A 17,271-nucleotide genomic window follows, 5' to 3' on the forward strand; every position below is an offset into this window, starting at 1 on the left:
AAAGCAGCCAGAGCCGTGGTCGCCGCGTCATGTTCAGTGTCTTTGAAGATAGTGAGTAAAAGGGGCGCGAAGAACTTGGCCCTTTGTCTCAACCATGAAGGATACCTTGATGAAATCATTGAAATACTGAGTGACGATCAAAGATACTAGCTATTTAAGACTTCTTCTCCCATTGCTTGCCGCTCCAGAGGTTGCCTGTGGTCCATAACCAATAGTCGCGGCCTTTGATGAGCCAGACCATGAAGCTGGGTAGTTGATAGCCCATCGCTGCCCCGACGCCTTTACTCTGGCCTATTGGTACCAATTGAGTCTCACGTTTATCCTCTTTGAAGTTTCTATCCTTGCCAATAATGCTTCTTTGATGTCCATCAGCATACAGTAGATCTCGTTCGATGTTCGTAGCGAGAACAGGAACAGCGCTAAGAACATTATGGACGGCTGGCCTCGCACCTGAGAATACATCGCCGATAGCATATATTCGTGGGCCGGCTTTATCAACACGTAGTGTTGAAGCATTGGTGTCGACTCGGCCATCCGAAGTCAAGAGAGACCTGTCCACAAAACCGGTGTTTGGGATAGTGCCCATCGCTGGGATGAACAGGTCCGCTTTCAACATTTTCCCATTTTCAAGTGTTATCGTCGCCTTGGAAGCTATATCTGTAGTTCCTGCTTCCTCAGGCTCGATAGCCTTAACGCGTGAATTCTTAATCACCGTCACTCCGAGTTTTGCGAGATAATGTTCGGCTTGTTTGGCAATTGTCGTGCGAAGTACAGGCAAGATGTAAGAGCCGGCCGTCACCACCGTTATCTCGACTCTCGGCTGTGTCAGAGTCGAGCGAAACCACCCAGCCTGCCCATTAAGATATTGCCCAAGTTCACCTGCTATTTCAATTCCCGTCGGGCCTCCACCTGCGATTACGATTGTTTTGGCAGCTTTTAATGCCTCGCGGAATGTTGCCCAGTTGGTGCGCAGGAAGTTGACATCTTGATTGAGCCCGAGAAGTGGCGATTGAGTAGAAGCTCCAGTTGCAATGACAAGTGCATGAAAATCAATAATTTCGGACTCTCCTGTTGGTTGTTTGATGGTGACGTTCCGCGTAGCATGGTCAAGCCCAACTGCCGTGCCTTGGACAAAGCGAAAGCTCATCTTGCGATAATGATCAAACGCTTTCGGAATACTGATAAAAAGCTTCTCCTGAGGCAATAGTTCATCTGATATCATCGCTCGAGGACAGGCAGGTCGGCACATCACTTGATCTGAGGTGCTGACCAGAATGAGTTGATAGGAGGCATGTTCTGGCAGGTGCGGAAGGACATGCTTTAGGAGATAATGAGCTGTCGAAATGCCGCCGTAGGATCCACCGAGTATGACTATGTTCTTCTGGACCGCACTTTGGGCCATCTTGTGATTGCGTGCGTGCTTCAAAGGTGTAACTATTGAAAACCGCGCTTATCACAAGGACCTTTTGCAATGGACCACAAGGGAAGAGCGGGATACAGGAGATATATGCATTACTTGGAATCATTACCTGCAAAATTAATACGTAGACGAGTTTAAAAGAGAGTTGGTATTTACATCTCTCGGCCGCGTTAATTATCTATCGGCCGATAGATATAGACGAGATTATTCGGACAATATTGGCAAGAATTAGAGCACTTGAACCCAATTAGGTGCCGAAATTTCTACTAGTTTAAAAGCCAAAGTTCGGGGCCTTTAGTGTTGAAACTGCCAACCGGACAAAAAGAATGTCGACAGCACAGCCGTAAGACGGCCTCGAGCAACCGGTTTGATAGGGGTATAAGCAAGCCTAGAATCCCCCTCGTAGATTGTCACAGTCCCCGGGAAGCAGCTATCGAACGTATTCCACCCTCGGTATGTTAGTCTGATGCTACCAATGGGATGGATTGTGGGCGATTGCAGTGGCTATTGGGAAGCCTTCCGTGCCACCGGAGCCGACATGATCAAAAGTCCTGTAAGGCAGAATCCTTACCAGAAATTTGACCTGGACCTGTGTTATTTTCATGTGCAAGCGAAAGACCCTGCCTAATGGAAGACTACCGATCCCCAACCGTATTTTAGTTCTTTTACTTAGTATGACTTTGTTACGTTCGAAGGGAGGACGTGCTTTCACTAACAAAAGAGATCATTCAAATGAACATCTCTCAACGCTGATCAATCGACATTTAACCGGATGAGGAATACATTATATAGTAGTGCAAGAAGCCTTCTAAATCAATGGCTAAGGTCCTCTGTATCCTCTTTCAGATTCTCCCCTAGTATAGCAGGGAAAATCGGTGATGTCCTGCGAACCGATCCGACCGAATCACTCCCTTCTTCACAGGCTAGATACGCGCCGAGCAGGCATTGCGGAACAAAATCTGACCGGTTCCTTATGTAACTGGTTCTAGCGAATGGTCGAACTTCACGGATTGTCCTGATTCTGCAAGAGCTGGCTTATATTATCCTTTCTGCAATAAGAAGTATGGCCAGTAAGCCTGGTGCTGGAGCTGTGGACGAGCTTATTCAAGCTCGTACCATTACTCTAGAAGAGTACTTTGCTGCAACCGACATCGAAAGGTCATGTCCTGAATGTCCAGAGAGATTTGCTTCGATGATGTGTGTGAGTGGATACAGCTATCATCTGATTGAGGCAATATCCCTGCCCCGCGCTGCAAACAATGAGTGTGTACTAAGGAAAAACCGGCACTTGGAGAATTCGAAATGGATTATGTCAAACTGAAAAGCCATGCCCACAGAGACTTTTAGATCTTAAAATTGTCAAGTTGACAACTCCAGGCGCTAGTCCCGAATTCGTGACTTGGGAGATGAGAGTCGAGGTCTTCTACTCCATGTGAGAGCCGGTAAGCTGAACTTCCCTTCAAACTGATATCGACTAGATTTCCATCAACTCGGAAAACAAGTTCGATGCGCCGTAAGGCCATGATTACATTTCCACAGATGGAATCCTTTCTTATGGAAGGGCATCATCCATTCAGAAGCCTTTTGGTATCGTCAGAACGGAGTCGGAAACAAGTATTACCGAACCCTGTGCTAAAATCTCCCTAGATCCTGGCAGTGAGTACGGTAATGCTGCTTGACTTTTACCTATGGCTGCATGATCTTGTGATCCGATACCACAATTGGACCGCAGCAACTCGAGCCTGAGGCTCGGCACTCCGTTCTGCTTGAGCTCTTCCATCAGCATCGTTGCCTCTTCCTTCTCCCCCTCACTCAATGGTGGCGGCAAATCATCCTTGTTCGGGTTGTACCACTGCTCACGGGGCACTGTAGTGCCATCCACACCTCGCCATATATCTGCGGCTTCCTGGCTGAATGGCATTCTGTCGAGCAGGGCCTTGATATGTTTTGGGGCAAGGGCAACAGCGTCAATAACATCGTGATCTGCCGTCAATGATCGGAACACTCCGTCTTTACCAAGGCATACCACTCCAATTGGATTAATTTTCAAAGAATCACGGATCTTGTTGAACTCCTCCTGTTCTTCGTTTAGAGCCTCTCCTTGACTGATAGACTTCTCATCCGGGGCAGCCTTGATACTCTCGGACATGATGATACTCGATTCGTAGAGGAAGTGGATTCAATCTGGAATCGTCCTGCTTCGGACACACAATGTACGGCAGCGATGTGATGGAAGAGGAACGAGGAGACAACTTATGAAGAATCTGACTTTGGTCGTTACGCGGTGTCATTTAGCCCTTTTACTCGCCTCCGCATCATGCTAGCTGAATTGAGAGCGGCGTGTCGATCCAATTGCTAAATTTAGAGTAAGGGACGCCGAAATAGGAGTTCAAATACACAGTCGTAAGCTTTAGCCACTTTTGACCATGACAATTCATAGCCACGTGGTTGCACAGACCAGGCTGTAGAGCTTTCATCAGGCGTAATACTATAGCCGATATGTATTCCGGTGTCCATTCTCATTTGCTGACTGTGAACTCTCACGTTCGACAAACTAGGCAGCAGTCATATGTGTGTGGTGATATAGAGTACATCGGGGGCACAGTTCCTTACATAGAGGAGCAGCAAAATACTTGCACCATGTTATCAAGTTCGCGAATATGTGTGAATGTCTGGCTAAGGAGCTTCAGTATGATATTCGTTATTGTATTAATGTCGAGTTTACACGGCGTTGTGCAGTATCGCGATCATCGTCAACTGCGCATAATCATCAGAATGTATGCACTCAACCCTATAAGCCGACGTCATACATGGCATCTTAGTCTGTGAATAAGCGCCCACACACAAAGCTACACCATTACCGGAGGCATCCCCGAGGGAGGTAAGAACACAGCTAGCAAGGGCAGACAACCCAGTCAAATAAAAGCTTGCTGCAGATGGCAGGCTCTGTCTGTAGATGCGATTCTGTTTTTGATACGCGGCAGGTGCTGACACCACTACGAGTTCGAGGTCAACTTCATCCTCGGCAGTACCGACGTATTCAGCTGCGCTATAGATGAATCAACCGTCAATAATAAAGGAACCAACCCGTGTCACCCTGTTCTTGCACGCAATGATCTTGAGTGTTCTTCGGCACCTAGCGGTATATTCATATTCTGGCTCGTCCATGAATCAACACCCATCATCAATCAACGACCTCGTACTTCATTGATGTAGTTAGTCACTCACGCTCGAGCGCTTGCAGAACTCGTGGTCTTGCGGAGATTTTGGTGGCCCGCGAATATCTTTTCCAAATCCATTCATATTTAGTTGTGGTGCACCTAAAACCGAGAGGGCACCATTCTAGGCTCTATCCCTCTGCCTATCCACTGATGTTAGCTTCGTCGGGACGACTATTCTTCACCTTTTTCTGTCCACCTTAGGCTTCTGTGTATGAATCAAACCTTGTTCATAAGCGTTTAAGTTATACATCAGTCCGGAAGGCATTTTGGCGAAAGAAAGTGCGCCGTGAAGGTTGTGAATCCGCAAGAGTTCTGCAAACTAATGAAGCATCATCACAATAAGTTATAAGAATCCAACAATTGATTTGTTCTCTAGAAGAACCTCGAGGCCAGCCCTTCGAACGCGGGGCAAACACAAAAGCAGAAGACGAATATATATATGCGCATATATCTGGGTTAATGTAAAAATTTTCATAGAACGCCACTGTGTAGAGCTAGTTCAATTCCTCCATTGATTACTCCGTACACCGAGAGCAAACACTGATTTTCGGATATACTAACAAGAGCGTGGAGAAGAAGATCGCCAGCCTCGCGGAGAAAACGTGGGGCAGATCGGGCCGAGAATTTATCCGCGATCACGGGCTTTGCCTTGACAAGCCACTCTCCCTGCCTCAGATCGAGGAAAAAGGATAATAGACTTTTGCCGTCAAGCCCCATCCTCTGTCAAAGTTCAATCTAGATGTTCATGGATCGATTAATCGGTGAACATCTGCCGTGCACTCTGCACTGCAGGAGCGGAGCGATTCAGGAACGTTTAAAGTGTTTATTGACACTAATTACGCAAATCGATGAAAACTCTATGTACTTAAACATCAAAATGAGCCCGCAAAGGTTTACATATTATTGGCAGCTCTGTCTTGCGCATCTGTTTTATTTTTCCTTTATCACAAGCTTGTACACTCACAACCCACAGTGTCGCGAATAAAATTGTTCGCAAGGTGTTGCCCTTCGACACTAATTGTCATTTCTTGAGCTGATTGACTAGTCTAACAAAACCAGTGCGAGAAACTTTGCAAGGCCTCTTGCACAAAAGTTAAAGTAAACACCAGACTTTGTTCTCATCGACTATAGCATTCTACAGAATCATCTGTGCAACATATCAAAGCTCGAGCCCTACCAGCATGTCTAATCACCTCTCCATTGAGCAGCAAGCTCGAGCAGCCAAGGCCTATGTCATCCAGGAGCTAGGGAAGACTTCTGTGGGAGAATCTATTTTGGCTGAGGAGGCATTCTACAGGCGCTTGGATATGAATTTTATCACCATCTTCGCTATCTTCGCAGAACTGTATGGATATCGTCACGACTGTCTAGATCAGCTAGTCGATCTCATAACAATGTGTGGCAAGTCATGGATGGCGAGAGATCTGGAACTACAGAAGCTTGACCAGGAACGTGAACTTGATCCAGAATGGTATCTGTCCAATCAGATGCTGGGCGGCGTCTGTTACGTGGATCGTTATGCGAAAAACCTCGATGGCATCCGATCGAAGATTCCCTACTTTCAGGAACTTGGCTTGACATATCTACACCTCATGCCTCTTTTTGAATCACCGAAGCCCCTGAACGACGGAGGTTACGCCGTTTCCAGCTATCGTGATGTCGAGCCGGCTTTGGGGGATATTCATCAGTTAAAAGCACTCGCCACGGACCTTCGCAAGGCGGGTATAAGCCTGGTGCTTGACTTGGTCTTCAATCACACTTCCAACGAGCATCGGTGGGCAAGGAAGGCTGCAGAAGGCGACCCAGAGCATTCGGCTATGTATTGGATATTCCCAGATCGGAACGTTCCATCCGCATTCGAACGTTCAACTCGAGAAATATTTCCGGACGATCACCCAGGTTCTTTCATACAGTTGCCAGATGGTCGCTACGTTTGGAGCACCTTCTATCACTTCCAATGGGACCTCAATTACTCAAACCCGGCCGTCTTCCGCGCTATGGCGGAGGAGATGCTTTACTTAGCCAATATTGGCGTGGACTTTTTCCGGATGGACGCTGTGGCGTTTATGTGGAAACAGATGAACACAGACTGCGAAAACTTACCCGAGGTTCATAAGCTCCTTCGAGCTTTCAATGCCCTCTGTAGGATTGCTGCCCCGTCGGTTTTGTTCAAGTCAGAAGCCATTGTACACCCGGACTTTGTTGTTCAGTATATCGATCGATATGAGTGCCAGCTTAGCTACAATCCTCTACAAATGGCTTTGACATGGGAAGCCTTGGCAACAAGAGACGCTTCGATGCTTGCACAAGCTATTGAGCGAAGACATAATATTGCCAGAGGATGTGCATGGGTCAATTACGTACGAAGCCACGACGATATCGGCTGGACCTTTTCTGATAACGACGCCCTGGAACTTGGCAAACAAGGTGCCAACCACCGCAAGTTTTTGAATGCTTTCTTTGTCAACCGGCATCCGGGATCATTCGCTCGTGGTGTACCTTTTCAGGACAATCCCCGGACTGGGGATTGCAGGATTTCCGGAACTACTGCATCGCTCGCTGGTTTGGAGTCGGGGCAAGACGGTGCCCTGGAACGAATTCTCCTGGCTTACTCCATTGCCATGAGCACTGGTGGCATACCTCTAATATATCTCGGCGATGAAGTTGGACAGTTGAACGACTACTCTTATCTGAATGATCCTTCCAAAATGGACGACTCCCGTTGGGTCAATCGGCCCTGGTACCCAGAGCAGCGCTATAATGAACGACACGATCAAAACACCATAGCTGGGAGGTTGTATGCCGGCATGAAGCATCTGATCCATCTACGTAAGACCACAGAAGAGATTGCTGGAGGGAGAGCCATAGGATTTTATACTGGCAACCCTACCGTGCTTGGGTATCAACGGCCAGGCTCAAACTCTAATCTCCTGTGTTTATGTAACTTTTCGGACACTCCTCAGTGGGTTGGCCGTGACAGGTTCATGGGTTTGCCTGAAAGTGCCTATGATCTAGTGGGTGGCTATAATGTCGAGCTGAGATCAGCAGGCATTCAATTGCGAGCGCATCAGTACGTTTGGTTAAGATATTAAGGGGGGAAATCCAGAGAGCGGATATAGACACATCTACTTATCGATACCACAATCCTAATTCCGCCATTCAGAAATATATATTCTGGCGCGTTCGGAGCGTGAACGATCGTTGGGGACTTGAATAGATGAAAAACACAATGGCTTATATCTCGTTCAAAAGGCTTGGTATAGAAATGGTCGTGCAGTTACTTATACCCCATTGACATGCATTGTTAGCCTGCGAGTCATTTCGGATCGATCTCAGCAAGGGCATTAAGCGCGCCACATCACAGGTTTGGAATTTGAACAATCGAGACATTGGACGCAGACTTAGAGAGATTTGTGGGCAGCATCATCATATCATCTCATGTATGTCACAGTCCATCACGTCCCCTTCCAGCCACATCCAAATTCATCATGGAGGTACTTGCCAGAGAACAGAACAGTACATCAACATCGCGCTCTGTAGTCTTGCTGGCTTACAGCCTTGCGGTCCGGCATTCTAGTGTCCAATTAATTCGGGCAGTTAGACCTTCTCCATTCCTAAGACATTATTGATAGCCACGACGCTCGTCGACTGCGACGACTGGTCTGGATCTTGCGGGTCTTGTCCATGCGCCACTTGATCTCCATGTCCACACTCGATCAAGTCCTCGTCTTCAAAATACCCCTCTGTCTCTGCGAGTCGTTCAAAGCTCTTCGGTGTATCCTCATGACCGGCGGGAAACACTTTCGGCGGCAGCACCCGATTGCTGCAATAGTAAAACGTGGCTGCAGCGGCGAAACACAGCACCCATCCAGTTTGATACATGTGGGTTGCAGCAGCAGCCACCCAGGTCGGATGATACGCTCCCACGAGGCCCGGGATGCCAAATACAGCGGCGCAGACCCAGCATGCCAAAGCCTGCAGGTTCCAACCCTTTGTATAGTAGTACAACGACCCACGCGATGGGTCGAAGAGTGATGGTGTGTGAATATTGCCACGTTTGATAAAGAAGTAGTCAATCATTATAATCTGGGAGCCCAAGTCAGAATCAACTTCTTCAGCAGATTTCCTTATTGCTGACGATCATTATTGAATTGTCGTGCGGGATTGGACGGAGAAGAAGGACTAACTAACTAAAGGACAAGGGATTTGGAACTAGAGATAGAGATAATGAGGCAGCACAAGTAATACCGGAGGGACTTACCGCACAAATGGGAGCGATGAAGATATTGTAACTTCCCAGGAAGGTGATGAATCCAGATCCGGAGGCTTCGAGTGAGTTAACCATTGTCCCCGCAAATGAGTGAAGAAAGACGTGATAAAAGACTAAAGTACTCACTCAAAAGTTTCCACGGGACAACTGCAAGTGAGATAACGCCACAGAATAGCTGACCTCGGACAATGGTGAAGTACTTTGGAAATAAACCCGTCACGTCGGCTCCTGCACAAGAAACAAGACGTGTTAGCATACTGGGTGACAAGGCTCGACACTAGATGCTCGAATCTGAGTATCCAAACCGCGATCAAATCACGAAAGAACAGAATGAAAGGTGAGATGTGACATACCGAATGGAATGGCATTGCATCCAATGTTGACGCCCAACACGGATAATGCGAAGCCCATGGCGGCGAAAAAGCAGCCTGCCCTTGCTGCGGGGCCCCAGAAACGGTCAAGGATGGCATTGAGCAGGTCCCACTGGTTCCAATACGCTTCGCCGAATTTGCCCTGAACTGCGGCTGTAGCACCAATCCCGAAGAAGAAGATTAAGGTTTTGCTGGCCCAGATGGAAGACGCCTGTCTCCAGCCGGCGTCCTTGGGTCGGCGCGTGTACCGAGTCAGATCAGGTTGCTTTCAGGAGGAGATGTCAGCACTAATGAGGAGATTGAATTGTCTGGTTTGTTTCCAGTTCGGGAATTGGGGTCATCATCTCACATTCACTAGGAGGGCAGAGGTCACACCCAGGCAGCTGTTGATTCCGGTGAGCATCGCCCAGCCCAGAGCACCGCCGTGGACGTGCTTTGCACCCAGAGTGTTGGTGTGAATCCCACCACCATAGCTGACGCACCAGGCGAAAGTACCAATACACGCAAGAGGACAGAAGATAGATTCAGCCTGTGCAGAGATGTCAGATGACTGAGTGTGGCGGCACCCACTCCAAGAGCGGACAGAGACTTACAGCAAACAAGTACTTGATCTTTATGGGGTGAACCGCTTGAAAGGGTAGCTCGATCATCCAGAACAGGAAGAACGCGAGGAGTTCCTTAGAGGTGATACCGGCGCTCGCAGGGAGATGGTTTGCCATATTCTCCCACGAGCTGCCGAAGATGCATCGGAAAATGATGCTCAAGTGCTGCGAACCGAACCATGTCTGGACACCAAACCAAATGATGGCTACCACAGCGCGGACCCAGACAAAGAAATAGTGCCCGTACATCCCAAAGACACTCCTTGCCAGGACGGGGTATCCAATATGATATCTTGCTCCAGGGCGTCCCAGGGCTAGTGCAACGGTCGACGAGATGAGGTTGGCCATCATGCATGCGATAAGAGCCTGCCACCAGTTGAGGCCGACTGAGATGAGACTGGACCCGTTGGACCACTGGGACGAGTTGAAGGCATTGCCCCACCAATAGCTTGATAGTGATATCCTGAATCACAAGATGTTAGCTTACACAGTCCTCTTCTCAGATGATTATGGCACAGCGAAACTCACCAAGACCATGTTCGTGATTGTAGAGGAGTAGGAGCCAGGTCTTTGTTTAGCCATTGTGATGAAGGGTCGTTCGTGGTCCCAGTATCAATAGCTTCTTTCCACTCCTTGGTGGTCTGGGGAATTCGAACCCGAACATTCGAGATCTTCTTCATGTTGAAATGCAGTTGGCCGACAAAATTTTTGAGAAGGCGTTCAGTTATATCACTGAGGTGTCGATATTGATTGAGTCTTGACACTCACTTGTTGAGGAGATGATCAACGACATCTTATACTCTAGCTTTCAAATCGATGAACTTGAGATACGATGATTCAATCATATGATACGAGCAAAGGGTATCTGCATCTTCGGAAGCTCCATGTCCTATGTCAGAGCATGATCACCCGAATTGTGTATCAAGATTCAAGAAAGGACGACGCTGTAGGGAAGATACGGGATCGTTATCTTGAAAAGTTAGATATGCCGGGCCAGTCCGACGTGCATAGAGGGATATTATTGGGCTGGAATCTTCATTTCTACCCGTGCTGTTCGGCTTGCCTTATCATCACGGACCAGCCCGAAGGCCATTAATCAACGCTCAGATACAGATAACCTGAGGCACTTGGAATGTGGAGCTAGGGGTTGGGCGCCGTTGTCGGCAGAGAAACATGTATGTTCTGTTTTACCCTACCAATTAGGACCGGGTACGATTTTGAATCTTGCAGCCGTATACAGTTTTTCTGTAGCTTTTCCCTCTCTTAATAAATGGTTTGGTTACCAGATCGAACGAATTGTTTGCGCTTGTTGCCCAGAATGCAGTCCTTCGATGTGATACTGCGGAATGCACATGTCAACGGCGCTTATGTATGTGATATTGGCATCAAGCATGGCCTGATCTCATCTCTGGGCGTGAACCTTGTTGCTTCAGAGAACACCCAAATCATAGAATGTGAACACGCCATTGTCACGCCGGGCGGAATCGATGGGCACGTCCACCTGGCCCAAGACAAATCACCGCGGGCGCGTGAGGCAGGATACCAGTGTGCTGATACAAGTATGTTGATGCTCCGCCCTATTCCGACGCCACCATGCCGACTAATGATTATCAAGTCGAGACAGGAACAAGAAGTGCCGTGGCGGGAGGCACCACCACAGTGCTTCTGTTTGCAGAGCAGTCCAGAGGAGAATCGGTTCTGGAAAAGGTCGACGCATACCATCAGCTGGCAACGTATCAGGGCTCCCATGCAGACTATGGGTTCCATATTATCATCACCGACCCTACACCAAAAGTGCTCGAACAAGAACTTCCTGTTCTCGCGCGACAGGGGATTAGCAGTATGAAACTATTCTTGACGTACAAGCACATGCGGATATCTGACAAGGACTTTCTGCGAGCTCTTCACAAAGCACGCGAACTTGGCATGGTCGCGCTCGTCCACGCAGAGAATGGTGACTTGGTCGACTTCTTCACAGAGCAGCTGGAATCCCAGGGTCTGACGGACCCCGTGTACAAGGCCATTGCTCATCCAGCAGCCGCCGAGGCAGAAGCTACCAATCGAGCGGTCACCTTTTCTTCCGTCATGGATACTCCGCTGCTGATCGTTCATGTCTCAGTGCCCGAGTCTACAGAAGTCATCCGGAAAGCTCAATCACATCTAAAACCGGTGTTCGCTGAGACATGTCCCCAGTACCTCCTCCTTGGCAAGTCGCAGTTGGCACAAGAACACTTCTGTGGTGCCAAGTTTATATGTTCGCCACCATTGAGAAGCGACCCGAATGATGTCGAAGCCATCTGGAGAGGCATTATCAACGGAACGTTTACAATCTTCTCCTCTGATCATTGTCCGTACAGGTAAGCCAAGCACTCCGTCCTGGGCCAACCAAAGCTCTGACTCTACCGCAGTTTCACCGGTCCACACGGTAAGCAGCTCGGACTCTCACGAGCAGATAATGGTAACCCCAACGGAATGTGCGTTCGATGTGTACGCCTATTATAACAGTGCGTTAGTCTAACTTCATATGTAGGTTTACCAAGACTCCCAACGGATTGCCCGGAGTAGAGACTCGCGTCCCACTGCTGTTTTCCGAAGGTGTCTTGAGAAGACGCTGTATCGACATAAAACGCTTTGTAGAATTGACATCGGAAAACCCGGCAAAGCTGTATGGCCTCTACCCTAAGAAGGGCGCGATACAGGTAGGATCGGATGCCGATTTGGTGATCTGGCATAAATCTTTCACACCGAGGCGACTTCAACATGACAGGGATCTGCATGATGGTTGTGACTACTCGCCATACGAAGGGATCGAATTCTTGAATTGGCCAAAGATGACCTTGTTGCGCGGTCGAGTCGTTTTTCGGGATGGTCAAATCGTGAACTCAAGCAAGTATGGCGAATTTGTACCACGAAAGGGATGCACCTTGCCACTAAGCAGGAAAATGGTAGGCAGTTGGGACGTTTTGTATGCAGCGAGTTGACCCCAGAAAGTCGGCCTTTTTATGTGCCATCTAGTGGCGTGAAGAAGTCGAATATACTCCTGCTATCTATCGATGTTCAGTGCCAGAGGTGTGCTTTGGCTGTGTCATCCTGATGAGGCGTGGAAAAATTTGCGTCCAAAGAAGGTATCGGCGTTGTGGGAGCGGCATGGTTGACTCTCCAGTCTCGCCATTGTTTAATCTGAATCCTAGCTCGACTTAACCGGGGCCGAAGCTTTTATCACAAAAGGAGGATCTCACGGATCGTCTGGGCCAAAGGCTAAACACAGTCAGATATATAACTTGTAGCTCTCACTATGTATAAGCATGTGCAGATGGCTAGGACAGCAAATGATTGTACTTTTAATATGATGAATAACCCATCTTCTACGCCATTCATTATATTTAGAATGTTGATATGGGTGCATGTATGAAACCAGGCAATATGATCTCACTCTCTGCAAGGCCCTTTCAAAGTCCGAAGGGCATATAATGAATATTAACACTACCTCATACCGTGCAATAGAACAGTATTCAATCAAAGCACGGCACCCGTGAACCATTCCAGACCTTCATTCGTCAGAAGGCCGCCAATGTCGTCAAGGTCAGAATCAAGGTCTAGGCCAAAGGAAAACTCATTGAGGGTTCCAGGATCAAAATCTGCATTAGCATTGTCTGCTTCCGTTAAATTGGTGATGTCTTGGAGATCTGTATATGAGCCAAAGACAGAATGATCGTCAACGCCGACATCGCAGGGTGTGGTCGAGGAGGGAGTATTGCCAGTTAGCTGATTGCGCGGAGTATCTGAGTCTTGGGAAATACGACCAACGCCGCGACGCGCAGAAGATCTATCGCGTCCACCCATGACTGGTTTTGTGACTCTGCTTCGTCGGCTTTGACTCCCGTCGCCTACCTCTGCGTTTTTACCTTGGATAAGGCCAGCCTCAACAACGTTCCGCTTCCTCTCTATCATCCTCTCGGATACGATTTCGAATGCGTCTCGATACTTTTTGGCGCTGGTCCATTGCTCACTGATAACGTACAACACTGTTGAACATGCCCCAATATCTCCGGCGTGCTGAGCATTGTACAACGACGGCCTGTTGCAAATGCAATATATCAATGTAAAGCCTGCGACAAATACAGCATGGAGGTCTCTCAACGTGAATGGTGTCGGAGAGAGTCGATGGAGGCGCCTATACAGCTGACAGATTTGGCCAGACGCCTCAGCACATGCTGCATATTCCGAGGCTCCAAAGGTGTAATGACTCTGGCCCTCTGTCATAAGTGGCTGGAACAAGGAACGCTGAGCCTTGTTGTACTCAAGAAGCAGTTCTGTCTTTTCAATTTCTACAGTTCGTCGAGCTCGATGCGTCCTTTCGGCGTCTGAATCGGACGAGTCATTGGCTTCACTCGCAGGGAGTGAATCAACTCCCACGTTCAAGTCCAACGGAGTGTTCGAGTACTGGTCCAAGACGCCAGCCCTCCATCCTTCCAGCTCTCGAAAACGCAATGCAATCTTCTCTCGTAGCCTCTCCGGCTGTTGCGAGTGCTTCAGGGCGTGCAGAGTGAAGCGGATTTTCGTATGGATGCGGTATAGCTGAATGTGATGTCTGTGAAGGCTCATGTTGGACAGCGGGGCGGCAGGATTGTCATCAGCAGCAGGGGGTCGTCGTCTAGCCGCTGCCAATGCTGTAGCATCGTCTTCTCCGTCGTTCACATCCAAGGGCAAATCGGCATCGATCTCCTTGTCAGAGACAGCAAATGGCCTTCCAAGGACTAGTGCAGTCTTCCTCTCGAAAATCAAAGTGCTCCAGAAAAGCCGTTTGCGTTTTTGATCCTGTAGCAGCTGATGATCGGGAACGGCTCTTTGCTTATGCAATCCTAACTCCAGACATTGTCTCAGCGCAAGACCACATAGATGCCAGACACTAGTGCCTAGGATGCGTACGTCAGTACCGAGGTGGAGATCTCAACAACAGGGGCGTGTCGGCTCACCAGAAGGGGATCTCATGGAGTGAATACCGAGAAGCAAGGTGATTTCAATCGAGCGTAGACTGGTCCACTTTATCTCTTCGGGAACGTACCTTAACGCGGCGAGAAAGTGACTTTGGGGCGTGTGTCTTGAAACCTTGCTAGAACCCAGGAGCTCAAGACACCGAGATCCGATGGCATATACGAGGTGAAGCACTGCTAGGTCTAAAGGAGAGCCGTCTGATCTTGTCTGATGTTCGCGAGTGTGGCGTTCGTGCATTTCCCAGACGGCTTTCCTGTCAAGAAAAGGGTATAGTGGATGTACACTCGTGAAGTAGGCTTTGATGAAGACACATCCAGATTTTGCTGTCGGGAGGGACGCTGGTAGCGTCTGTGAAGATGGAGCATGATTGGAAAATGGCCGATCCGCGAGCAGCGGCAACGCTACTTGTGAGCCTATGTTTGGCCCAGAATCAATGGCGGTTTGAACAAAATGCGCAAGACTGAGGCCAGACGAGGAGCCAAAGTAATGGGGCTCGGCTGCTGCAACGGATGATAGCACGCCTAAGCCCAGTGTCAGGCTGTTCGAAGGCGGGGAGGTTGTAGTCTGCTGAGGTCGTGTTGTCCGAGGATGATTGTCGAACCTAGATTGTGGAGGAGCATCATCGTTGAGGTCCTCCAGGTACTGCAGTTGGCTGGGTTCTACTGAGCTGAGTCGTGCTTCGAGAGTGCCGACCCTGTCTTCCAACATTTTGACATATGAAGACGGATAGGCGTTTTCGGAATAGGTACACGAGGATCCTGATCGGGCACAATTCGCGCAAGCAGGAGAGGCATTGTCGCACTAGATAGCCGTTAGGAAAGGACAAAGTTAAGACATATTTGTCCATTATACCCTTTGTCTCTTGGATTTGCATCTTTGGCAAGCGACAAGGACTCGAGGGCGCTTGTTACGTCTCGGAGTGGGCGCGTCACCTTCAGGTGTCATGTCGGCCAAGTTCGCAGCAGGGAAAGCCATAGAGTTTGTAAAGCCTCACTGTCGGTAGAAGCGACGGTAGTATGGCCGACCGAGCAAGGTACAGAGACAGTCGAAAGATAATTCAGAGGTGCCAAGAGCGGAAGAGATAAAGAGAAGATACTACAAATCTCGGTTCTACGGATCGTCCCGATATCGTCGCTATCTCCACTGTGACCCGGAATGGACCGACAATTATTCGTATCATCGGGGAAGGCCGATTTTAGTAACATCCCTACGGTCGATAAGTACCTTTCGCCGACCGGCATGTAGCTTCGACTCGCTGCAGCATCACAATGGTCCGCAGCATCCGTCTAGGCGTGATTGTACCATCCTCCAACACCGTCCTTGAACCGCTGACATCGGCCATAGCCTCATCGATTGACGACACCGATGTTAAAGTGAGTGTTCACTACTCTCGCATTCGCGTCACAACCATCGACACATCTGGCAATGCAAATGCTCAATTTTCACTGGAGCCCATGGTAGCTGCTGCTCATCACCTCGCCGACGCCGCAGTAGACGTTATAGGTTGGAGTGGTACATCGTCGGGTTGGCTGGGGTTCGAACAAGACCAGGTTCTCTGCAAAGCCATCCAGAAAGCCACAGGGATTCCAGCGACCAGCTCAATCTTGTCCTTGAATGAACTCCTTCACAGAATTAAATCAAAGAGGCTTGGGTTGGTAACCCCCTACGTCGCCTGTGTCAACCAAGCTATTCGAAAAAATTACAAATCGATAGGCTACGAGATCACACCTGGTCGGGAACGGTTCTTAAGCATGACGAACAATTTTGATTTCGGCAACGTGGACGAGTCACAGATTGATGCGATGGTGAGCGAGGCTGTCGATGCAGGCGCTGATGTCGTTGCTATCTGCTGCACAAATCTCCGCGGCGCAACAAGAGTACCGACATGGGAACACGATCACGCAATCGTGGTCCTTGATAGTGTGGCTACGACGGTCTGGGGCATGCTACAAGTCACAGGAGTTGACCCAGGCTCTGTTAAAGGATGGGGTTCACTTTTCAAGACGTGAACATACTCGCGAATGCGTTGCCGTTCACAAAACGTAAAATGCCAGTCGAGAAGATCCTTTGTCGAACACGCTATCGCTCATGAACTTCGAGACGTAACCTCAAAGCCGTGAATATAGGTACACCAGTAGTCTCTCATATTTGAGATGCGGGAACCGGTACAGAGCTGCGGTAATGAACCTTGTCTCCCCGGAGCCCGTGTGCTTCACTAATCCTCTTATCAGGGCTTTTTCTTCGCAGCTTGCGACTTGTTTTTGGAAAGTGCTTGCCTTCTTCAATGTCACATGGGTATGAGTCGTAAGGTGATGAGACGCAATTATGGTGAAAATGGCGGCAACAAAGCCGAGGAAAGAGATGCCGGTGACAATATAGAATAAGTATCGAA

The 17,271-nt window shown here is 48.8% G+C and overlaps 7 protein-coding genes across 7 annotated transcripts; 3 read left to right on the forward strand and 4 right to left on the reverse strand.

Moving 5' to 3' along the window:
* Positions 1-154: 154 nt before the first annotated feature.
* Positions 155-1,402, reverse strand: PV08_06577 (uncharacterized protein; the record flags this gene model as incomplete). Its single annotated transcript, XM_016380911.1, has 1 exon — positions 155-1,402. The coding sequence occupies one exon, from the start codon at positions 1,400-1,402 to the stop codon at positions 155-157; it is 1,248 nt and encodes a 415-aa protein (XP_016236738.1).
* A 1,591-nt stretch (positions 1,403-2,993) lies between these two features.
* Positions 2,994-3,569, reverse strand: PV08_06578 (uncharacterized protein; the record flags this gene model as incomplete). Its single annotated transcript, XM_016380912.1, has 1 exon — positions 2,994-3,569. One exon carries the CDS (start codon positions 3,567-3,569, stop codon positions 2,994-2,996), a length of 576 nt encoding a protein of 191 aa, XP_016236739.1.
* Positions 3,570-5,822: 2,253 nt separating this feature from the next.
* PV08_06579 (uncharacterized protein) lies at positions 5,823-7,733 on the forward strand (the record flags this gene model as incomplete). The annotated part of the gene is made up of 1 exon (XM_016380913.1): positions 5,823-7,733. The coding sequence occupies one exon, from the start codon at positions 5,823-5,825 to the stop codon at positions 7,731-7,733; it is 1,911 nt and encodes a 636-aa protein (XP_016236740.1).
* A 505-nt stretch (positions 7,734-8,238) lies between these two features.
* On the reverse strand, positions 8,239-10,564 carry PV08_06580 (uncharacterized protein; the record flags this gene model as incomplete). Its single annotated transcript, XM_016380914.1, has 7 exons — positions 8,239-8,727; positions 8,903-8,967; positions 9,038-9,139; positions 9,265-9,547; positions 9,632-9,811; positions 9,876-10,347; positions 10,413-10,564. The coding sequence occupies 7 exons, from the start codon at positions 10,562-10,564 to the stop codon at positions 8,239-8,241; spliced, it is 1,743 nt and encodes a 580-aa protein (XP_016236741.1).
* A 638-nt stretch (positions 10,565-11,202) lies between these two features.
* On the forward strand, positions 11,203-12,865 carry PV08_06581 (dihydropyrimidinase; the record flags this gene model as incomplete). The annotated part of the gene is made up of 4 exons (XM_016380915.1): positions 11,203-11,443; positions 11,500-12,241; positions 12,293-12,358; positions 12,415-12,865. 4 exons carry the CDS (start codon positions 11,203-11,205, stop codon positions 12,863-12,865), a joined length of 1,500 nt encoding a protein of 499 aa, XP_016236742.1.
* A 535-nt stretch (positions 12,866-13,400) lies between these two features.
* Positions 13,401-15,587, reverse strand: PV08_06582 (uncharacterized protein; the record flags this gene model as incomplete). Its single annotated transcript, XM_016380916.1, has 2 exons — positions 13,401-14,800; positions 14,861-15,587. The coding sequence occupies 2 exons, from the start codon at positions 15,585-15,587 to the stop codon at positions 13,401-13,403; spliced, it is 2,127 nt and encodes a 708-aa protein (XP_016236743.1).
* A 560-nt stretch (positions 15,588-16,147) lies between these two features.
* Positions 16,148-16,888, forward strand: PV08_06583 (uncharacterized protein; the record flags this gene model as incomplete). Its single annotated transcript, XM_016380917.1, has 1 exon — positions 16,148-16,888. The coding sequence occupies one exon, from the start codon at positions 16,148-16,150 to the stop codon at positions 16,886-16,888; it is 741 nt and encodes a 246-aa protein (XP_016236744.1).
* Positions 16,889-17,271: the final 383 nt, after the last annotated feature.

The sequence above is a fragment of the Exophiala spinifera genome (genome assembly GCF_000836115.1).
Source record: "Exophiala spinifera strain CBS 89968 unplaced genomic scaffold supercont1.4, whole genome shotgun sequence".
In the NCBI taxonomy this organism is placed as follows: Eukaryota; Fungi; Ascomycota; class Eurotiomycetes; order Chaetothyriales; family Herpotrichiellaceae; genus Exophiala; species Exophiala spinifera.